The sequence below is a fragment of the Nannospalax galili genome, unplaced genomic scaffold (assembly GCF_000622305.1).
Source record: "Nannospalax galili isolate Female #2095 unplaced genomic scaffold, S.galili_v1.0 scaffold821, whole genome shotgun sequence".
Lineage (NCBI taxonomy): Eukaryota > Metazoa > Chordata > Mammalia > Rodentia > Spalacidae > Nannospalax > Nannospalax galili.
The window spans coordinates 1,571,554-1,597,123 of NW_008345684.1; the positions used below are offsets into that span (position 1 = coordinate 1,571,554).

Genomic DNA, 25,570 nt, shown 5'->3' on the forward strand with positions numbered 1-25,570 from the left:
CCACGTAGATATCTCAGCATCTTTATATTACTTTCTGATTTTTATTTGTCCTCTTTAATAAAAGACACACATTGCATACTTTGACCCAGAAACTGTCAACACAATCTACTGGAAAGCTCATCACAGCCAGTAAAAACTGACCACTCAGCCTCGTAACCCAACTGAGCCTTCACATTGGTTCTGAGCTACTAAAAACTGTAGTATTGTGACAAGAGATCAGTGTGGTCTGTTTAGAACAACCATCTGGGTTGCAGATAATAACTTCTAACAGGACCTAATTCCTTTAGTTCCTTCTATTTCTGCATGAAATTATTGCAGTCATTTTTATATTTTTCACTTTTTTAAATTTTATTTTACATTTTTAAATAAGTATAGAAACCTTACATAACTCTTCTCCCAAAGAATGACAGACAGCCTATGAATATCATAAAATCAAACTGTTATGAAGCTCTCACAAGTTAATTATCACTCCTTCATCACCTAAGACAATAAACTTCAATTTGTCTTTTAGACAAAGTTCTCATGTGCTGCTACTTATTAGTCTTTAATTAAAGAATCAGAAAGTGCCTACAAAGCAAAGCTTTCTACAAAAGAAATGTTTAGGAGGATAAAGGTTAATGCAGCTTTTCTCAAGGTACTCCAAAAATACAGCTTTTGTAAATCACATAGCTGACAACTGGAGCTCTATTGTTTGACTTGACAAGGCTTCATGCCTGATGGTGCCCAAAACACATAGTAATAGATCTCAGCTCAGCTCATCCAGCTGAGAGACTGCAGCTCTTCTTTAAAGAGGGGCAGACTGGACAAGCCAGAAACAGGTGAGCACTGAGATAGAAATATTCAGGATCATTTTGACCACTGCAAAATGTCAGGTGTGGGTGGAATATGGTCATAATCCCACTTCAGTACCCATGTCTTCACTGGCCTGGACAGGATGGTTGCGGGACAGAAGAAGAGGGTCCGGAGACCTGATATGAATCTGTTGCAGTAATAGATGGGAAATATCATTTGGAATGAGAATTTTTTAACTCCTTACAAGAGTTTCCTGGAAAAAACAGTGGAAAATAGAAATTCTTCTGGGATGAAAGAAAGGCATCAACCAAAAGCTGAAAGCAATTAAGTTCTTCTTCTTATAAAAGAGCAAGCCCCTGGTTTCCTGGCTTGTCTAGATAAACACCAATGAGTTCATGAGAACATTTTTGGACAGTGCTGCTTGATGACTTTTTTTAATTATTGTTGTTTTTCAGGGGACTTCAAATGATATCCTGCTATCTCCTGAGTCTATTTAGAGTAGCTTAATAGTTCAAATTTTGCCCCCCCCAAAAAAGTTTCTTCATCAAGAAAAATCCAAAATTTTCTTCATTTACTACTGTGTCAGACACTATACTAAGTGAGGAGAATGAAAAATCTAGAGGCATAATTGCTACGTTAATGTATGCATGCCGAAGAGGAAAAGTGAATTGAAAATGAAATACAATACAAAGTAGTAGATGGAATAATAGAGATGTACATAAGACTTTCATTCTGAGTATTGAGATTAAAGGTGTTTGTCATCACAGCCAGTTCAGAAATCTTAAAGTCATAAGGAATTAAATTCAAGTTCTAATTCTTCCACATACTATGTGAATCTATACAAATTTCCTCACTTCTCTGAGTCTAAACTTTGATGATTCATGGTATGAATAATAATAGCTATAATACTGAGTAATTTTAAGCAGCACATAAATAAAAATATCAGAAGGACCGAGCACGTAGTAAGCATTCAATAAAGGCAGCTTTTCCACACAATATTAATTTACTTGATGTATTTTATTCTAGGTACCTGTAATCTATAACTGGTAAATTGACTATCACACCTTCCTAACATTGTTCTGTAATGCAATTCTATCTTATTTTTCATGATTATTTCCATAAGTTATTAGAATAATATGGATTGATTAAAAGTGTTTTTATACATTTATGTTTTACTAAAACTTATGGCAAAATGATTTAAATCCAAGCCTACTTGGTAGCAAAGAGTCAAAAATGAGAAAATATCTTATTCAATAATGTAACATGAGATGAATGGTAAAACATTGATTTCCAATCCTCAACAAATTCAAAAATTTGAAATGATTCCGTGTATCCGAGCTGACAGAGTGCAACAGAGCTTAAAATCAACAGCAAAAGAAGCTCTAGCAACTATATAAACTCATGGAGATTAATAAAAAAAAAAAACTGTTGAATGATGACTGGGTCCGAACCACATAAAAAGCAGAGGGAACTTTATAGCTCTAAGTGCCAACATTAAAAAATCAGAAATAGCTGGGAGTGGTGGCACACACCTATGATCGCAGCACTCAGGAGGCAGAGGCAGGTGGATCTCTGTGAGTTCAAGGCCAGCCTGGTGTACATAGTGAGTTCCAGCCCAGCTGGGGATACGGGGAGACACTGTCTCAAAAAGACCACCAAAAACAATCAGAAATAACACATTCAAATGACTTAACAGCACAACCCAAGAATCTGGAAAAGCTAGAAAAAATACAAACCTAGACCCAGCAGACAAGAAGAAATAATAAAAATCAGAACAGAAATTAATGAAATAGAAACAAAACAATACAAAGAATTAATGACTCTAAGAGCTGGTTCTTTGAAATGATAAACAAGACAGACAAACCAAGCCTATACTTTACAAATTTGAAAATATGAAAGAAATAGACAAATTTCTAAATTAATGGAAACCATCAAAGTTAAACTAAGAATAGATTAACAGCTTAAATAGACCCATAACAAATAAGGAAATTGAAACAGTAATACAAAGCCTCCCAAATAAACAAAGCCCACACTCAGATTGATTCACAGAATTTTACCACACCTTCAAAAATCTACAACCAATATTACTTAAATTATTCAAAAAGAGAGACATAGAGAAGGAATTTCCAAACTCCTTCTGTGAATCCAGTATTATTCTAATACCAAAATCATATAAAAGGAACAAAAAAACACTATAAGCCCATATCCCTAATAACATAGATGCAAAAAATTCTCAACAAAATACATACCACATACAAACACACAACAAAAATATCATCCACTATGATCAAATAGACTTTATTCCAGAGATGCAGGGATGATTTAATATACATAAGTCAATAAATAAAATAAATGCGCATACAAATGGAATTAGAGACAAAAATCACATGATCAATAGATGCAGAAAAGGTCTTTGACAAAATCCAACTTGCATTCATGATAAAAGTCCTGGAGGGAATTGGACTGGATGAAACATATGTCAACATAATTAAGGTTATACACAACAAATCCAAGCAAACATCATTCTAAATAGGGAAAAATTTGAAGCATTCCCATTAAAATCAGGAAGCACGCAAGACTATTTGCTATCCCCACTCCTCTTTGGTGTAGTGCATGAAACTCAAACAAGAGCAATAAGACAAGAGAAGAAAATTAAAGGGGTACTAATTGGAAAAGAAGTCATCCTTATTTGCTGATTATATATGTGTGTGTGTGTGTGTGTGTGTGTGTGTGTGTGTGTGTTCCCAAATTTTCCAACAGGAAATTCCTAGAAATGATCAACACTTTTAGCAAAGTGTCAGATTACAAAATCAATCTATAAAAATCAGTAGCCTTTCTATATACAGATAACAAGCAATCAGAGACTGAGTTAAGGAAAACATTTTCATTCACAATAGCTCGAGAAATATCTAGGGATAAATCTAAACAAAGACATTAAAGACACCTCTTCAATAAAAATTTTGTCTTTGAAGAATGAAATTAAAGAAGACACTAGATAGAAGATGCAAAGATCTCCCATGCTCATGGATTGGTAGAATCAAAATAGTGAAAAATGACCATTATACTTAAGCAAGTTAAAGATTCAATGCAATACCAATCAAAATCCCCATGATAGTCTTCACAGAAATTGAAAAATCTATCCTAAACATCATATGGAAACATAAATGACCCTGGATAGCCAAAGCAGTTCTGATCACAAAGAGCAAATGCCATATGGATTACCATACCAAATTTCAATCTATACTACAGAACTTAGTCATGAAAACAGAGTGGTATTGGCACAAAAACAAACTAGATGAATGGAACAAAATAGAAAGCCCATACATAAATGCACACAATTACAGCCACCTGATACATGACAAAAGTACTGAACACAAACTGGAGAAAAGACAGCATCTTCACCAAATGGTGCTGAAAAAATTGGATCTCCATATGTAGAAGAATGAAATTAGACCCATACCTATCACCCTGCACAAACATCAACTCCAAATGGATCAAAGACGTCTATGTGAACCCTAAAACACTGAAACTTAGAAGACTACATAGGCAGTATGTATGTATGTATGTATGTATGTATGTATGTATGTATGTAGTATACCCTACAAAGTATAGGCACAGGAAAGGGCTTTCTAAATTGGACATCATTTACTCAAAAATTAAGGTAAACAATGGACAAATGTGTCCTCCTCAAACTAAAATGCTTCTTTACAGCAAAGAAAACAGCCAATCAAATGAAGAGGAAGCTTACAGAGTGGAAGAAAATCTTCACCAGCTGTTCATTGGGCAGCTATGGATCTGAATAGAGAAGTCTCAAAACAAGAAATAATAGTGGCTAAGAAACATTTTTAAAAGTGCTCAACATCCTTGGTAATTAGAAAAATGAAATCAAAGCTCCTGTATGATTTCTAAACCCAGTCAGAATGGCTAAGTTTAAGAGAACTAATGATACCAAATTCTGGTCTGAATGCAGGGAAAGGGGAACCCTCGTCCACTGCGGATGAGATTTCAAACTGGCGCAACCACTGTAGAAATCAGTGTGGAGAAGGCTTAAAGAACTAAAAATACTCTACACCTAAGGCTCACAAAACATAGTGCAATAGGGGTAGAGAGAACACTAATGCATCTCTCAACTCCCATCGGTAAAGATTCCTCATGCAAAAGAGGGCAATGAACACAAAATTCCACAAATAAAGAATGAGTCTTCAGAGTGTAGGTACCTGAACAGGACTCCTATATTAAACACCCACCAAGGGCTCAGGAAGCATTGCAGAAGGGGTGGTGGGGAGATTGGAAGAGCCAAGGGAGGAGGTGCATGAATGTAAGGAAACAAAATATAACAGGCTCCTGGGACCTTGCTCATATGAACTTAGAGCAATGGTGTCAGCATGCAGAAGACCCATGTAAACCCAATCAAACAAAAACCCAGCACAGAACTGTGGAAATGGACAGCAGGCTCCAACCTTAGCTAAAGAACTATTGGCAGCTCATTATTGCTGGGTAAGGGAGAGTTGATATTCTTTAAGGGAGGGACTCTAGATAAGCTGACTAGACCCCAGTGGATGAACTTACACTGAGGTACATCTGGGTATATTAACTTGACTTGATAGGCCTTAACACATATGACAGAATACATGAAATCAGGGAAGGGGGAGGCTGTGAGGGATGAAGATGTGAGTGAGGGTATAAAGATGTTTAAGCTGTTTTATATGAAATGCACAAAATTTCAATAAAAACATACATTAAAAAGCTAAAAATAAATCTACCATATGATCTGGTTATACCACTCCTTGGCATGTACCCAAATATCTACTACAGAGATATTTGTCGCACAACCATATTTGTTGTTGATCTTTTCACAATACCTAAGAAATGGAAAAAAACCTAAATGTCCCTCAATTGATGAATGGATAATGAAAATGTGGTATATTAATTTCTACTCAAAAGCAAAGAAAAAATGAAATAATAAAATTTGCAGGTAAACGGATGGAACTAGAAACTGTTATAATAAGTGAAGTAACGCAGACTCGGAAAAAAATAAATAAAATGAAATACGTTGTTTGGAGATCTTAGCTCCAAATCCCTAGATCTGAGTATATTTCCTGACATAACTGTAAGAACCAGGAAGGAAAATAATCATGGGAACAAAGGGGAAGACATACCTACAATGGAACCTCTATACCTAAGGCTCACAGAATGTAATGGAACAGGGGGTAGAGAGAATATTAATGCATCTCTCAACTCTCACCAGTGAAGCTTCCTCATGCAACAGAGAGTGATTAACACAGAAAACCACAACTGACCAAAATGTAGGGAATAAGAGACTGCAGAGTGTGTGTCCCTGGAAAGGACTCCTATATTAGACCTGAGATACCCAGGGCTCAGAGACCATTGTGGAAGAGGGGGCAGAAAAATTGTAAGAGTCAGAGGTGGTAGATGGAAACATAGTTTTCCAGGCAGTTGGGAACTTGTTCTTATGAACTTACAGCACTGGTGTCAGCATGTACAGGACTCATGTAAACTAAAACCATACAAAAACTCAGCATAGAAGTGGGGAAGCCCCACCTTTGCCTTAGGAACTATTAGCAACTGATCACTGCTGGGTAAGGTAAAGTTGGTCTTTTTTAAGTGAGTGAGGCTAGATAGGCTGCCCAGGAGCCAGTGGATGAACTCACCCTAAGGGACGTCTGGGGACACAAACATGACTTGATAGGCCTTAACATATAGAACAGAATGCATGAAATCCAGTAGGGGGGCTATGGGGTAGGGATAGGAGGGGATGGTCTAAATATACATTGTATGAAATGCACAAAAATTTAATAAAAATAAATATTGTAAAAGAAATCATATGATCATCTCAATAGATGCAGAAAATGCCTTTGACAAAATCCAACATGGATCAAACTCATAGCAAACATCATTCTAAACAGAGAAAAACTCGAAGCATTCCCATGAAAAGCAAAAACAAGACAAGGTTAGTCACTATCCCCCCACTCCTTTTTTAATATAGTGATTGAAATCCTAGCTAGAGCAATAAGACAAGATAAAGAAAGTAAATGGAAAATAATTAGAAAAGAAGTCAAATTGTTCCTATTGGCAGATGCAATGATGTTATATATGACAGTCCACCAAAAAAAATCTAGAAAAAAACCAACACTTTCAGCAAAGTGGCAGGTTACAAAATCAATCTATAAAAATCACTGGCCTTTCTATATATAAATAACAAGTAGAGAAAGAGAACATTGAGACACCCTCTTTCACAATGAGTTCATGTGTACAGATGAAAGCTATGTAACAAAAATCATAGTGCCAGGCAAAGGAAAACTCCCTTTGAATTGTTTGTTAGTGTAGTCAAAGAGACACAAAATAACACAGGCTATTGCCACAGTCCTTGATTCCCTCCCAGAACTTGAAGGTGATACCCTATTGCTGAAGACACCATACTTCTGACACAAGATTTGTAGCAATTGAGTTGGAACTGAGCTGGAAGCTTCCTCCCTGAATATTACCTCTCATAGTATCAAAAAGTACTTCGTTGGCTGCCAAGGGGAAAAACAATCAATGGTACTAAGCAAGCTGTACTGCCTACAAACCACAATGACTGGCCCAACGAGTTATCTCTATTGGTGCAATAGTGGTACTTTTCTCTTGGGTGTAATCAACAGCTATCTATTGGACTTAAGTCCCACTCAATAGGAGAGCATCCATGCATGGTACTATAAACATAGCCAAGTACACATAGTTGGTTGGGGGTCACTAGAGAACCTACTACTCTCACTTTGCAAGAACAACATAATTTCCTACTATATTCTAAAGACGTATTCCTATATCTGTAGACAAGTGTATCCTTTTGCACTCATCAAAGACACTTCTTGCAACAGATGGAGACTGTTACAAATTTCCAGAACTATTCAAATTTCAGAGAATAAGTGACTGTGGGTGTCTTGCCACAGCTGAAACATCTACAATGCAACCTCTAAACCTAAGGCTCAGAGAACATCATAGAGGAGGAGGCAGAAAGACTGTAAGAGTTGTTAGTTAATACCTTGTAGACATGATAGGGAATCTATACCCATGAAATCTTCAGTGTGGTCATCTGACAAGATCTGCACAATGACAAAACTAGTTGATATTCCACTTTTAAAAAAATATTTTATTTATTATTTTTGTTTTATGTGTAGGAGTGTTTTGCTGCATGTATGTAAGGGCACCCATGTTGTGCAATGCCCTCACATGGCAGAAGAAGGCATCAGATTCCCCTGGAACTGTAGTTACAAACAGTTGTTAGCCACCATGTGGGTGCTGGGAAGCGAACCTGGGTCCTCTGCAAGAGCAGCCAGTGCTCCTAACCACTGAGCCATCTCTCCAGCCACTGATACTCCCTGAAAGGTTATCTAATCCCAAGTGGTCATCCCTAAACACAGCTACAAACAAGCACCACTGAATGGACTCAGTGTATTACGTGTGTGTATTTATAAGCGCATTTATGTGCCAGGCATGGTAGTACAGCATGTGGGAGGCAGAGGCAGGTGGATCTCTGAGTTCAAGGCCAGCCTGGTCTACATAGTGACTTCCAGACTAGCTGGGACTACAGGGAAACCCTGTTTCAAATAGACAAAAAAAATGCATATATGTATGTATAACAATGATAATCAAAAAAGAGGCCAAGTAATTGAGGGGACATAGGAAGAGTTGGAGCATGGCTTGGAGGCACAGAAATAATGTAAATACAATGTGCATGTTTAGAATTCTCAGAAAATGAACAAAAATAATATCTTTGAACATTATTCTGGGGCTGGGGAGATGGTAAAGTGCATGCTGTGCAAGCTTAAGAACATGAGTTCAGATTCCCAAATCCATGTATGAAGCTGCATGTAACAGCCCATACTTCTAACTCCAGCACTGAGTGGAGATGGATATATAAGGATTCCAATGGCTCACTGGCCAGCTAGTCTAGTCAGAACAACAGGCTCCAGGTTCAGTGAAAGGCCTGTTTCAACACGTAAGGTGGAGAGCAATAGAGAAAGATACCTGAAGTGAATCTCTGGCTTCCACATAGGCACACACAGGCAAATTCTCATTCACATGTACACATACACATGCTGACACATACACACACATACACAAAAATATTGATGTGGTCATCTGACATTCTCTAATTCTGAAAACATTAAAACTTAGCAGTTAGGAGGGCCCTGAAGTTACATTATTCTTTCTTTCTTCAAAATGCCTGTGACATGATTTAGAATATTTTAGAGTCATCTCAAATTAAAATGAGATGTCAATGCTTAAAAAAAAATTGCAAAAAATATGTAGGTGGTGGCTAACAACTGTTTGTAACTACAGTTCCAGGGGAATCTGATGCCCTCTTCTGACATGTGAGGGCATTGAACAACATGGGTGCCTTTACATACATGCAGCAAAACACTCTCTGTGATTTCAAGGCCAGCCTGGTCTACATAGTGAGTTCCAGGACAGCTGGGGCTACAGGGAGACCCTGTCTCAAAAAGACCAAAAAAAAAAAAAAAAAGTTTGTCACAAAAAGCTCTCACTAAATGCATCCTTTTCCACTTTTATGATGCTACAATTCAATTCAAGACATACCAGCTAAATCACACAGAAACTGTTTCTTGTGACTGTGATGAAACTTAACTACATGTGCACAAGTAGCACATGTTTCAAACATACTTTCCTCTCAGAAAGGTCAGCAGGTGTATTGAGCTACTTATAATTCTTGTTCAGAACTTTGCTATTTGCTCTTGCGTGGACCCTGTGTGCTCACCATAAGTAGTTTTAACCCTTAACAATATTTTGGCATCTACTGCTTGTATATAAAGAAACTATTGCTCAACATACATTTTGTACCAAAAATAAGCCAGTACTCTGTATGTTTGTGTTTAGGTCATTCTGTCCATTGAAGAAGGTTACAGACTTCCAGCTCCCATGGGCTGCCCAGCATCTCTGCACCAACTGATGCTCCATTGCTGGCAGAAGGAGAGAAATCACAGGCCAAAATTTACTGACATCGTCAGCTTCCTTGACAAACTGATCCGCAATCCCAGCGCCCTTCACACCCTGGTGGAGGACATCCTTGTGTAAGATGCATATGTTGATTTTCCCTGACAGTCATAATTTCTTTCAGGCTACAGACAAGAATAACAACAGAGGGGAAGAGTTTGCCTTGTTAACTGTCTAGTTGTCAACATTGCATAAACCTTATTTTATTTATCAGCTGCACAGATAAATTATTATCATTAAAGAAAAATGTGGATTTTTGAAAGCAAGAAAACATCTTCCCCTTGTCTCTCTATAGCTAATCTTCCTGAATTGTTTTGCTACATTTTTCTGTGTGGCTCTTTGATATCTATATATCTTTCCTTAGTGATTCTTCTTTACCTGTATAAGTAGTAGAATTTGTGTGTGTGTGTGTGTGTGTGTGTGTGTGTGTGTGTGTGTGCATGGCCCCTGTAATTTCCTTCCATTCTACGTTCTGTCATTCTATTTCAAATGGCAAGCAAGATGGGGTAATTTGTGAATCAGCCAGGAGCAAAGATATTTCCTGCTGATATGATCGCACCTAGCTGTTGTTACTTTCCTCTCCTAAAACCAGAATAGAACAGATGACAAGACAAGAAAATGAAGGTACTCATACACCATTTTATAATGGTGACTAGAACTGAGAAAATCTACTCATTTCTCTCTGAAAAGCAATTGTAAGGAGGGGAGGAGAAGGAAATGAGATGGTCATCTCTGTCCGAAAATATTACACTTAAAAATGGGATCAACTTCTTCTTTTAGGCTAAATTAGAAATAACCAAAGCATATCTTCCTGACTCACAGGACAGACACAGGATATGCAGACATTCAACTGTGGGTCACAGGTTCAAGTCAGTGTGGAGTTTTAGTAATAATAAAGCTGAGGCTCTTCAAGGGCTATTTGAAACAGACTTCTGTTCACAGCAGAACACATAAGAGTTCACCTCTAAATCACTAATTGGCAGCCTCAGCAAAGTGAAGCCAAGCATGAAATAGCTAGCGATTCAACTATTACTGCAGCCCCTCTCCCCTAAAGCAGTCCAGCACAGGAATCATCCAAGGAGGGGGCACAGAGGAGAAAGGCACTTTGGATTTCATCACCAAAGTAATGGACAGCCATTGAACAATGTTTAAGCAAGAGAAGGATGTGATCACAGTTGCATTTCTGAAAGATCACTCTAGTATTGGTTTAGACTGTGAATACAAAACAAGGAACAAGACTCAACACAGAGCCAGGTGTGTGTTTTCAGCAATGTAAGCTACAAAAATTAAAGGTCTCCAGGGGCTCTAAAACCTTCTGACCTCCATGGGCACCTGCACTCACTTGCACATATCCTCAGAGACACATATGCATACACACAATTTTAAAATTTTTTAAGATCTAAGATAGAGTTGTAAATTTGAAAATCAGTATATAGATTATAGCTGAAGGCATAGTTAAGACAAATAATGAAGAATATAAAGACTGCAGGTAAACTGGAATAGAAAGCCACACCAAGATTTAAGCCATGATCCCAAAAACAATATCCAAAGGAGACTGAGAAAAAAGAGCCAGACTGGTAATGAGGGAAATAGGGATAGAGTCATATCTTAAAAGCCAAAAGATGAGACCATTTCAAGGAATGTGATGCCCAAACTTCACCAAGCTTCAGTAAAGTACAAAGTAAAACACATCCATTGGATTTAGCAGTGAGTACACAGGAGTTCATGAACAGCCTTGACAAGGACATTTTTTATAAGTTGCAAAGACAGTTGCAATGCAGAGGGTGTGCAAGTCATAAAAAATATCAATACATAGTAATAAGTTTTAATGTATATTTTATTGAGTTTTATGCATTTCATATAATGGATCTTAATCAAATTTAGACCTCCCTCCCCCATCCGTGACCATCGATACCCCCCACCAGATTTCATATGTTCTGTAATGTATGTTAAGTCCTATCCAGTCAAGCATTTGTACCCAGATGTCCCTCAGTAGAAGTTCATCCACTGGAGTCTAGTTGGCCTATCTAGAGTCACTCCCTTCTTAAAGAAGATATACTCTCTCAATAGATAGATGATAGATAGATAGATAGATAGATAGATAGATAGATAGATAGATAGATTGATAGATAGATTGAAAGATGGTAGATAGATAGATGATAAACAGATGATAGATTATAGATAGATAGATGTCAGATAGATAGATTATAGATAGATGATAGATAGATAGATAGATAGATAGATAGATAGATAGATAGATAGATAGATAGATAGATAGATAGATAGATAGATAGATAGATAGATAGATAGATAGATATAGATAGATAGATAGACAGATAGATGAGAGAGATAGATAGATGATAGAGAGAATATATAGAGAGAATATATATATATTCTTCTGTGTTCTCATACAACAATCCTCAATCAAACCCAGACCCCCTGCTCCATCCACACCTCCCTCACCCAACAGTAATCAATTGCCAACCATTCCTCAGCTAGGGTCTGCTGTCCATTTCTCCAGTTCTATGCTGGGTTTTTCTCTGATTGAGTCAGCATGGGTCTTGTGCATGCTGTCACCAGTGTTGCAAGTACATATGAGCAAGTTTCCAGAGGCCTAAAAACCTGTTTCCTTATGTTCCTGAATCAATCCTGGTTCTTACAATTTTTCCACCCCCTCTCCCACCGTGGTCCCTGAGCCACAAGTGGATGAAGTTTAATATAATACTAATTTTTATTTCCAGAAATCTGTCTCCTGTGGGACAGATAAGTAGAAAAACTGTTTCTTGATTTTTGTTTTCCTATTTTCTCAAAAAAACAATGAACATGTTTTAATATTAAAAGAATAGCCTAATGGAAAAGTACCATATAGGGAGTCTGTCTTTGTGGAAGAGGACATCATAATCATACCCATAGTGTAAATCATTTCCTCTGGGCTTCCTCTTGTGACACAGGGTTACCAGATGTCACAGTGACCATTAGCAAAGTTGTGTAACTGTGAAGGAGCTGCAGTTGCCATTTTTCAATAAAAGCAGATAATTTCTTGACTATATTTTTGAGACTGTGAATGATTATCATACTGTCCCACTAAATTTTCACCTTCCCGCTCTCTGTTTGACCAGCCCTCACTCTTTTCAGGGTCTCTTGCCCAGGGCGCTATGGGACAAACCACATAACATATTCTTATCTGAATTTTTTATTTTATATCTTGGGTAGGGAGGGGGGGGAAATGGAGGAACTTACAAAGAAATGAACACCTGACACCCGGCACCCAGTTTTGTGTGGCACCCAGCTCTGCATTGTGACTCAGCCCACCATTCCAGATTGCTTCCATGCCCACGCACAGTCTCCATTAACTTTTGCCCATGCATCCTGGGCTCGCAGTCTTGCAAGTGAATGGCCCCTCTCACGTCCACGCAGGTGAAAAGCTGGGGCTATCTTTCTCTCCACGCCTGCTGCCTTGCCCATTCTTCCATCCCAAGATGGTGCCCAGAAGCCCCTCCCTCTGTGGCTAATTCTCAGCAGTTAATTCTCTGCAACAGGCCCCACCCCTTGGAGGAACCAGGCCCCTGGGACACACATACTTATAAAACATGTACAAAGAATCTCAAGTCAGAAAATGACAAAAATAAATAAAAGATACAGAGGTCAAAAAAGATGCAGAATCCTGTCTGAGAGCCAGAAGTCAATGACTTAATAACTGGCACACTATATGGCCATCACACACAGGCCAGGATTTGTGTGCTTTATACAAGGTTGACAGTTTGATTCAGTTCTAAGTCTAATCTCTCAGAAACCAAATGGAACTTTTTGTGGATGATTTGCTATCCTTGTTTCTGACAAAAAGATATGTACTACTGCTTCTGTTATTAATATGTTTTTAAGAAACAAATGAAACCACAGTTCTCAGGTATCATGCCCAAACCATATCAGCATTCTTATTATCACAGCAGTCAGAATGAGTTCTCCTTGTTCCCCTACCCGACTCCATATGGTTAATAACACACACACGCAAACACACACACACACACACACACACACACACATGGTCTCTGATCCCAGAGAACTGAGACGCCTTAGGGAAAAAGAAGCCCTGCTCTGTTTCATGCTTAGGATGACAAGCAACTCCATACAAGAAGCTTCTCCATCTCCTAAGTCCCAGAGCACATACCTGTCACAGAGTGATACTGTATTAAGGAAACATGGAATAGTGTAGACTGTCAATCTTTGCTCCTAAATGCCTCTCAAAGATGTTAATGGAACACTGGGAAATGGCTTGAGTGCTTGCTCTGCAAGCATTAGGACCTGAGTTTGAATGCTTAAAAAAACCAAATATGATTGCATGTGGCTGTAGCCCCAGCACTGGGAGCAAAGACAAGAGGAGCTCAAGAGTTTGCTGCCCTGACAGCCAGCCAAACCAAAACTTGCAGCCCAGTGAGAGAGAGGCAATGAGGCATAGAGTGTTATAAGATACTTGATTTCCTGCCCTGGCTTCCAACACATGCAAGTGCATATGCTCGCACAGTCATGTGTATGCACCATGCAAAACACACACACACACACACACACACACACACACACACACACAAAACACACGCACATGAGACATCCTGGCTGTACAATCCACAGCCACTCCTCACTAGACTTTCCTTTTCTTCAGTGTCCCCAAACTCCAGGTTTCTCTCCCTTCTACCGTAACACAGACATACTCTTTCATTGACCATGTCCTGTGGTTTTTATTCCACTCTAATTGCTTTTTTCTCAAGAGTTCACCTGAGAAACTTTTACTCTTTCTCTTGACAGAGTAATAAGAGGGGAAGAAATTAAGATGACAAAAGAGAGTGAGGAAGGTTATAAAGCCCACAGTTTAAGAGTTTTATACTAGCATATTGGAAATTTCATAAATCATATCTGTGGCCTTTCCTTTCCAAAGAACTTCCTTTCAGAAGTACCTAATAAGAAAAGTGTTGACCAATGAAGGCTTTCAGGTTTGGGAGGAGCAGAGCTTGCTCTTCTCTTCTGCTAACATTCTTGTCCCTGATGCTTTCCCATGGGGACAGTCACAGTTTTGAAGACTTCCAAATACAATCCTCAAAAAAAAAAGTATACAGGCATATATGAGGCCATGGTGCTATTATGTCCTTAAGTCCAGTTAACTGTAAAATACTTTTTTCAAAATTGCCAGCTTGATGTAGGGAGGCAACCTTCCACAAATACAATTCCAGTAGTACCCCCCATCATCATTCACTTGAGAATAATTTCCTCTCAAAGAAGTACTAGTAGCTGTCACATGATGTACAAATCCTGGTAGAAAGGGGCTGACTGAGGCCAAGGTTATGTGTAGAACAGGCTGTGATTTGTTTTCTCGCTCCATTTGTTCTCTCCCTGATCTCTCAGGATCAACCTTGTAGCTACTCCTATAGAGTCTAGGTTTGTACCCGGGTACCTGTAGTTTGATAGTGCAAAGTGGCCTGGTGGCTTTATAGTGTCCTTTACTAAGCCCTACCTCTGCCTCCCTACCACATTGTTCTGCACATTCATTCTTCATCCTCTACAACCCTCTAAACTGCAGTCATTCAGATGATGCAGTTTTTGGCAGAGCTGTAATGTAGTTGGAAAATACACCTAGGAATAGAAATATCTCACCAGGATTAGGGATATAACTCCATGGTAGAGCACTCCCCCTAATATGAGCAAGTCCCTAGCTTCAGTTCCTAGTATTGCAAGCAGAAAAGAAGAAAGAGTGGACAGAAGGAATGAAAGAGGGAAAGAGGGAAGGAAGAAGAGGGAAAGAAAGAGGAAGGGGGCTGGAGGGAGGAAAATAACACTTCTAATCCCACTTCAAAATCCCCTACATGTCATTGGCAATGAGTTTTTCTTATAATATGGACTTTTTCAGTTCAGTTCAAAGATAATATCTGAGGATAGGGAGCAGTTGCTCAGATGGACAGTGCAAGTTCATAACATAGTAGTCAATAGGCTCCAAAGTCATGTCCTGCATAGACTAAGGGAATATGAATATTCTCACTACCCACTGGCCCCATGGCCATTAGGGATCTTGTAAAATTTTAGTTCTTAGATGAGTGGTGTACGGTATGCTTGCCTACAAATATAAGGATACATATCTAGCATATGGCAAGAAATCTCATTTGTCTAGAGATATGACCGAGATAGGGTTTTCTCTAGGTTCTATGTCCTCTCCAACCATGTGCATTTGGTTGTGTTTACAGTGCCACCCCTGAGCTCACTCCCATTGAGAGGTCTTTAAGTCCAATTAGATAGCTATTGATTACTCCCCAGATAACAGTGGGAGTACTGTTATCTACTGCACTATGCTAGTTGCTATGGTTATTAGGTTAGGACTGGGTTGAACCATTGATTGATTTTCTCCCTTCACAGTTTGCATATTATCATCTAGCATTATGAGGGATAAATTCATGTAGAAGTCTTCCAGATCAGTTCCTGATCCATTGCTCCAAGTCCTGGGACTGAAGTATATTCTGTCTTCAGCAGTAAGGTCTTATCTTCTAGTCTATACCTAAGGTTCATGGAACAGAGTGGAACAATGGGTAGAGAGAAAATTAGGACATCCCTCAACTCTCACCCATGAAGCTTCCTTATACAACAGAGCGCAATGCACACAAAAGGCCACAACTAGCCAAGTTTTAAAGAACAGGAGAGTGAAGAGTGAGTGTTCCTGGATAAGACTCTTATATCAAACCTCTCCCACCCACAGTTCAAGAACCATTGCAGAAGAGGGGGCAGAAAGATTGAAAGAACCAGGGCTGATTCATGAACACAGGGAAGCAGAGGTTTTCAGACCACTGGAAGCCTGCACATGTGAACTTGTGGCAATGGTGGCATCAAGCACAGGACCCATGTAAACTTAATCAGACAAGGGCCCAGAGTGGAGCAAGAGAAATGGGTGGTGGCCCTGGCCTAGAATGGGAACTATGGGAGACTGATTACCACTGGGTGAGGGAGATTATGCCTAATTTACAGTCTCTAGATAAGCTGACTAGATCCCAGTGGATGAATATGCACTCAATGACATCTGTAAACAAATGCTTGACTAGCTAGGATTTGACATGTATGGTGGAATCCATGAGGTCCAGTGCTGAGGGGTGGAGTATGGATGGGGAAGGGGGGGGTCTAAATTTGATTAAGAACTGTTGCTTGAAATGTACAAAACCTCAATTAAAGTTTTGTTTAAAAAATTTTAGTTCTTAGAAATTGCTACCTTCCTTAGTATATACAAGTGTATAGCTAGCTGTATTTTCAAGCACTTCTTTTCCAGTAATATGTGAATGATGATGGTAGAGAAACATTTACGCCAACACTGAAATGAAGAACCTGTGCCTCAGGGAATGGTGAAAAGCATTCCAAGACTGAATGGTGCTAAAGCCTTGAATTTAGTTAATTTTCAGAAATTTAATATAAAAATTTCCATCCATTTCCAAAAGACTCTTCTCAATGCTATGAAGGTAATATATAATCATCTCTTGCAAAAATTGTTAATGTCCATATACAAGTCATGGACAAGATGTTTTGTTTTGATTTTTTTGTTGCTAGTATTTTTATTGATATTTTATGATACAGGAATAACTGCCTGGTCAAAACCTGTGCTGCAACAGCATGATACTCAGTTTTGTGGAAGGAAGATAGAATATAAAGCATTGATCAGGAAATGTAAAACTCCTACCTGCCCATTAGAAAACCTAAATTGAATTCACATGAGCTACTGGCATAAGATAACTATAATACTAATGTCTACGCTTACAGTAATACTGATACATAGCCTAATCTTTGTTATGAACAGTAACAACTAGTGCCAATTGTTGAGAGTCATTGACCTACTGGATACTTTTATCACTTCTTTCTCTACTTATCACTACTACTGTTCCCAATGACCAGATGAGTAAGTGGAGACTCAAGGAGGTTATTTTTCAAGGTACACAGAAGGTAATCAGTAGATTAGCAACACAGTTGCCCTTATTCTTTACATTACACAGTATAGAATAACACAAAATCTCCAAAGTTTCCCAGTATTGCACTGTTCTAAAAATATGATCATAAGAAAAGAAGGTGCATTTTTATTTTTGCAGTTAGATTTTATTTGTGCTAAATAAGAACTTCATAGATGAAGTATATTAAAAGCCCCTAAAATTTTAAGTATAGTACAACCCAGTTTTTTCACTGAGTAAATACAAAGATATAGAGTATATGCCTTCACTTATGGGAATAAACAGCAAATATATAGCTGATATGATCCCCAAATATTCCCTGCACTGCCCAGCCACTTAAAGAACATTTTTCTTTAATGTTGAAAACATATAACTACTACAGTATAGAGAAATGAGGAAAATACAGCAGGAATATAGTTCCAGAATTGCATCCCCAGGCACTTCTGTAGATTGAATTTTTCTGGTACTGGCAAATACATGCTTGCCTCTTTCCCTTGCTAGGGCAGACATTACTAATCATCACAACACTGTTTCTCTCTAAGCTCAGGTACTGGACTGCTATTATTTTCATGACTGCATTTTTTGTGTCTCTGTGGTTCAGGGTAGTGAACCCAGGATAATATCTTGATAGTCACTGTCAATGTATAGCAGCTGCGTGTACTATGAAGTTTATTTTGACTTTGTAGCATTTCCTCACAAAAGTAATCTTTGAGGTCCAGTGACCTATTATTCTCACTCTAGGGACTACGTGCTGGGTATTCTACTCAAATTTGTAAAGGATCATTTAAAAAGTATTACTCCTGCCTTACATGTATCCCTCCAAATGTTTGAGCATATATATAACTTTAATTTTTATTCCTATATGCTTTACCAGTTATCACTCATTGTGCATATTAAATAATTTTACCAATTAAAAATGAAAGAAATACTGAATAAAACTCTGACAAAATTCAGGCATCCAGCTTACTACATCAAACTGCAAACATTACCCATTTATTATCCATAAGCATTAAATAGTCACAAGATACATAACTTATTTCTAGCTATTTGACATTTTATGGCATTTTGAGTCAAATAATTCTTGAATTATTTGAAGATTAATATTTAATTATTTTGCTAATTTGAGATCAAGTTAAATCTTAAGCTATATTGAAAATAATGCAATATGTACAGGGCTGGAGAGATGGCTCCACAGTTAAGAACACTGGCTGCTCTTGCAGAGGACCTGGGTTCAATTCCCAGCACCCATATGGCAGCTAACAGCTGTCCTTAGCTCCAGTTCCAGGGGATCTGACACCCTCTTCTGACCCCTGTGGGCATTGCACGACACGGGTGCATTTACATCCATGCAAGCAACGCACTCATACACACAAAAAATATATAAATAATTTTTTTATAGAATGCAATGTAAGTTTTTGAACCTTTGAAGAAGAATGCAGTGCAAATTGTTCCTTCAAAGACTGGATGTGTAGTATATTATTCATTCGTTATTATATGAATTAACTAAGCAGAGGGAGGTATAGCTTTTGAGGCAGGCGATAAGAACCTCATGTGAAAGCGATTATACTGATAAGGTAAATGATAAGATTGTAATGGTTCTAGGTCTGCTGATAATTGCATATGGACAATTAAAGGATGTTAGAAGTTTGGTCAAATTTTAGGAAGTGGCTAAGCACCTAGAAATAAAATACTATGTACTCATTTGAATTCAGAGATGGCTTAACATGATAAAGATTCATAAAATGTGAAATGAACCTAAGGCAAATGAACAGGCTATCTGTACAAAATTACTAGTCATATATAAATATAAGCGTTTGGAGAAAAAGTCATGTTAGAACAAGGGGGAAAAATCTTCAGCATTTAGTTTCATATTAAAATAGAATTTGATTTGCAGTGCTGCTTTTTTTAACACAACATTTCTTGATCATTTTTTGATAGATCTATTACTTCATTGGGTAAAGAGATGAGTCAGTGTAGTGGTTGATGGAACTTACTGCTCTTGCAGGGGACCTGAGTTCAGTTCCCAGCACCCATGTCAGATGGTTCAAAACCACCAGCAACTCCATTTCCAGAAGATCTGACTCCCTCTTCTGACCTCCCCAGACACTTGCACTCATGTACACATGCCCACATATAGACATACTCATAACACATGATTTTAAGATACAAATAAAATCTTTTAAAAATATATAAAACATAGAAATCTTTTCTCATATTTAGAGATCAGATTATTTAATTATGGAAATGTAGATATGACATGAATTTTTATATAGGCTTAAGGAAATGTACAGTTCACTCATCAAATGAATGCATAAGCATTTTGAAATATTAAAATACTACCTGGTTAGCTCATTTTTAATTCATTTGTTTTCTTCTTTTCTTCCTCCAATACACATTTCAGGGATTGATTTAATGCAGCATTTTTCTTTACTTTTTCCTTATAATTTTCAGACTTGGAAAAAAATGATGAAAAGTATTTTCAAAAGTGTGGAGAGCCTGTCTTAATTCTTAGAATTATTATTTCTAATGAGTTCATTAATTCTGTTTAGACAGGTTCACAAAAAAACATCTTAAAACCTGAAACCAATAAACACAGATTTAAAAGATAATTGCCATCCTTACAATACATCAGATTGATTCACATTTTCACTATTAACTTTTCATAAAATTAATTTATAAGTTTTACTTGTTAAGATTAGAATATTTACACAAATTGCTGGTACACACCTTTAATCCCAGTACTTGGGATGCAGAAGCAGGTGGATCTATGCGTGTCTGAGGTCATCTGGTCTACACATTGAGGTATAGTCCAGCCAAAGCTACTACCCAATCTGAAAAAATAATTAAAATAGTATATTTACACATAGATGTTAAGTTCATTTTTAATGAGCTTTTGTACATTTCATACAACAGTTCCTAATCAAATTTAGACTCCCTTCCCCATCCATACTTCCCCACTCCGCCGCACTGGATTTCATGTATTCCGCTATACATGTAAAGTCCTATCCAGGCAAGCATTTGTACTCAGATATCCTTCAGTGCAAATTCATGCACTGGAGTCTAATCAGTCTATCTAGAGATTGTTGGTAAGGCCTACTCTCCCTCACTCAGTAGGGATCAGTCTCCAATAGTTCCAGGCCTGGAGCTGACCTGCCACCCATTTCCCTCACTCCACTCTGGGCCCTTGTCTAATTGGGTTGGCATGGGTCCTGTGCTGGATGCCACTGTTGCCATAAGTTCAAATGTGCAAGCTTCCAGTGACCTGAAAGCCTCTGTTTTCCTACATCCATGGACCAACCCTGGCTTTTACAATGTTTCCACCCCCTCTTCCATAATGGTCACTGAGCTGTGAGTGGGAGAGGTTTGATATCGGAGTCTTATCCAGGAACACACACTGTACAGTCTCTTTTTCTTTAAAAGTTAGCCACTTGTGGCCTTTTGTGTGCATTACACTCTGTTGTATAATGTGGTTTCACTAGTGGGAGTTGAGAGATGCACTAGTTTTCTCTCTACCCACCCATTCCTCTATGTTCCATGAGTCTTGGGTGTAGCAGTTCCACTGTAGATATGTCACCTGGAACCAGGACTCTCTCAGATGTATATTCTCTGTGTCTGATTAGTTGTGGGGTTCTGCTGTAGCCTCCATCTACTGCAAAAAGAAGATTCTTTGATGAGTGCTATACAATATACTTGTTGTAAATATAAGGATACATATTTAGTATGTGGTAAAAAAATTTCATTTGCTTAGAGATATGACAGAGATGGGGTTTTCTCTAGGATCTATGACCTCTCCAGTCATCTGTTTTTGGCTGTGTTTACAGTGCCACCCATGAGTTCACTCTCATTGAGAGTGCCACTACTACACCAGTAGACGTAGTTTACTGTGTGGTCATTACAGCTATTAGGTTTTAGGGCTGGACTGGACCACCGTCTGATTTTCTCCCTTAGCCTCTTGCATAGTATCCTCCAGAACTATGAGAGCTAAACTGTAGGTAGAAGGCTTCCAGGTCAGTTCCTGCTCCGTTGCTCCAAGTCATGTGTCAGAAGTACATCCTGTCTTCAGCAGTAGGGTCTTATCTTCCAGTTCTGGGAGATAATCAAGGGCTCTGGCAAAAGCCTGTGTTATTTTGGGAGTCTCTTAGACCACTCTGTCCAATTTCTCAAAGGGAGGTCTCTCCTATCTGGCACTGTGTTCCTTGCCATACAGCCCCCAGGTGTATATATATACTAATGTTCAGGCATTGTTGTGCATTTCTCAGTGGGTTTCAGAGGCAACACATTTCCCTCTGGCTTCTCTATCCCCCAAGATCCAGTCATCTCTACTCCTCCCACATTCAACCTCCCTCCTTCCTCCCCAGCCCGTGTCCCCATTATTCCCCACCTCCTCCTAATAACACATGCCTCCCACCATCCCCATTCTCCTGAGTTCCCTCCTCCCCCACCATGGCCCCCTTTAGGATAAAAGCCTACTTTAGAGTGGTGTTGAGACAGGCATGGTGGCACGTGCCTTTAATCTCAGTTCTCAGTAGGCAGAGGTAGATGGTGGGACCAAGGCCAGTCTGGGATGGTCTTCATAATGATTTCCAGGTCATCTTGGGCTACATAGTGAGACCGTGTCTAAAAAAGAAAAAAAAAAAAAAAGTAGGAAGGGGAAGGGAGGGAGTCCCAAGGAGAATCTGTTAAATGGAACTCTGCTCTTCTTCAAAACATGTTTGTCTCTCATTGTATTTCATACCCTGTGAATGAATGTCATTATCCAATGATGCTATAAGCCTTAAGTATTAATCTTCCTGTGGTTTTCTGTGAAGTTGTGTGTCACTAATGCCCCTCTTCCGTCATTAGCTGGCCTGGGAGGAGCAGAATCACTGAGTCTCTAAGTCTTAAAAGCAAGCTTTCAACAAATTCTTTCCACTTGTTTGGGCTTATTTACTGATCGTTTTAGTTTTTTTAACCTTCTAAGTCTAACATTCCACAAACCCACGGGCACCAGCACCATTCTCCAAGCACCTGGCTTAGCTTTACAGAGAAAAAGAGTGGCAGGGCAGGAAGACCGAAATGAGTGAGCCCTGGCCTGTTTTCACTTAGGAAATCTCTTCCCCAGCAGGCAGATGCGGAGGCAAGCCAGAGCCTCCTGGAGGCATCAATCTGCTTGAATGAATGTGGCGCTCCCGGGATCTGAATGCTGAGCTTAAAACCTTGCGTTCAGGGAGAAAATGCCATGTGTATCTGGGTATATGGTGCAGAGTGACAGGGAAAGAAAAACTATGTAAGAACCTTACTTATTAAAAGGCTAGAACGATCTTGAACTGAAGGTGCTCATTCTTGGCTCTATCAGGGCTATTCATTTGTACATATCTAGATATATTGAGAGCATATTCTTGTTGCCTTTGAAACTGTAATATCACCTGTTAATCCTACACTCTAGCTCTTCCCCTGATCTAATTTGGCTATAATTTATATCTGAAATTTCCTAATTCTATCGCTTCCTTGTTTTTTTGAAGAAAATGTAGACCCTTCACTTTCTGTTCTACTTCATACTTTTAAATATATATATACATATGTATTGAATTTTTGTGGATTTCATACAATACATCTTAATCAGATTATTTAGCTCCCCCTTCTCTAACACCACTCCCCCCATAACCCACCCACAGTACACCCCCAGGACTTCATGCATTTTGCCATATACGTTAAGGCCTATCGAAGTAAGTTTGTGTACCCAGATGTCCCTCAGTATGAGTTCATCCCCTGGGGCCTGTTCAGCCTGTCTAGTGTTTACTCCCTTAACTTTTTTGTTGTTTGAGTTTTTCATGTTTGTTTGTATTTTGAGACAGGGTTTCACACTATAGCCCAGACTGTCCTGGAACTCGTATGTGTTCCAGATTGACCTCTCACACTTGTGGGGATCCTCCTGCCTTCACTCCTGAGGGCTGAAATAACAGAAATGAGTGACTGAATCCAGCTTATAATGTGTACATTTTAATGTAAGATGCTGGCTTTGCTATAAAGACATTTCTTAGGTGAACAACCCCACTAATCACCAAATAATGGAAATTTCCACAAGCTCAGCAAACAGCAGATTGAATTTTATCATTGTACATGTTTGATAAGAAATGGCATTTATTGTTTATTAGGTAACTTTCCAGAGAATTCAAGTAAGAATGATAGTGCCCAGCCCTCAAAGCCAGACTATAGTAGAATTTTTCAACTTCATTGTAAGATAAAGTGAAAGAAAAGTTACTGTACAGGAGCTGTGAAAAATGAAAGGGCCCTGACCTTACTTAATCAACTGCCAGTGCTTCTGCAGAAAGGCCAGAGTGTGTGCAGAGAAAGGAAATTATGATATTGCAACATTCTGGGAGCAAATAGTGAGTGCTTTTCAACAGGTAAACAGCCCGTTCCGGTCATATAGTATGCAGTGCGTCCTTCCATTGTCTTCTTCTATTAATGACATAAAAGTAGCAAATTACATTCTTACTGATCAATTGCATGGAATTGTGAAAGCTAAATAGCTATTCCAGTGCTTCTCAGCAGCAAGAAAGGAGGTGAGCTATCTAACTGTGCCCGTGTATCAAGAAAGGAATAGTTGGTGCTGTGCTGCATGTCTATAATCCCAGAACTCTAGAGGCCAAGGCAAGACAATTGTGTGTTTGAGGCAAGGCTGGCCTACATAGTGAAATCCTATTTCAAAAAAAAAAAAATACAAACAAAAAATAAAACAAGAAAGGCATAAGAATATGAAGGGAATGTCACTGAAACTCACTGTTTTAATTTTGTCCAGTTTTAACAAAATACTGACAAGGAAATATAGTTATAAAAGCCATATTGTTTTAAAATAGGACATTCAACTTTTAAACCTACGGTTTTACTTATGTTACTAGTCAAATAAGGGTATCCTAATTTTTGAGACTTAGTCTGTGAAGGAAGGCAGTATTTTCTAATATATAAGCTATAGAAACTGACCAAATAATTCAAGAAAATTATGCAGATGCTACTTTGAATTCTCTTACATATTCAAAATGCATGTTAGAATATTAAAGATTCTGAGGAATGCTACAGTTTCAAATCTAGTTAAGCCTGTTTGCCATGGAGACTCTTATTATCTAACATTTCATACATGAATTTTTATTTGATAATATTTATTAACATACACACTACACAGAAACTTGGAAAAATATAACAACAATTCAAACATCTGTTGTTAGATGTTATTATAGCTTTTCCCCTTCTGTACATGATTAACTTTTGTTTCAGGTGAAATCATGAGTCATTCTGATATTAACTAGAATGAAACATCCCACAGTTGAATAGCTTTGTCATTAGTCATAGTGGAGAAGAGAATGTGCTTTAGTTTCCAGAATAGGAGCTATGGAGATATAATAGAACTAAATAGTAGGAAATGTAGAAATCACAGTTAAAGGAAATCACATTCAATAAAGAGTACAATATCATCATATAATATATTTGCATTTAATTTGTGCACCCTCTGATTATATGTAAAGAGCAAATGCCCTTGGATTTCCCCATCATCCCCACTCACACACCACATCCATTTTAAACATCCACTTGAACTCAGTTTAGAAAAGAGAGATCAACGTAGCAAGGAGAACAACAACAACAAAAAAGGAATTGTAGGTCTGTAGCAGGGACTCTGTCCTGCATTCCAAGAAATCACTTTTCAGTCTTTACATAGTGAATCATGTACAACTTGTGCTCCTAAAAGCACAAGTGGAAATATAAAGAATTTTAAGAGAAATTTCGATTGTTAGGGGGTGTCTGAATGCTCACTTGCATATGTTTGG

The 25,570-nt window shown here is 38.3% G+C and overlaps 1 protein-coding gene across 1 annotated transcript in view; it reads left to right on the forward strand.

Moving 5' to 3' along the window:
- Positions 1-25,570, forward strand: part of Epha6 (EPH receptor A6) — a 1,087,127-nt gene that overhangs the window by 1,054,998 nt on the left and 6,559 nt on the right. The window contains exon 16 of the mRNA XM_008841732.1: positions 9,691-9,884. Coding sequence (XP_008839954.1) covers positions 9,691-9,884 — 194 coding nt within the window. The remainder of the gene's footprint in view (positions 1-9,690; positions 9,885-25,570) is intronic.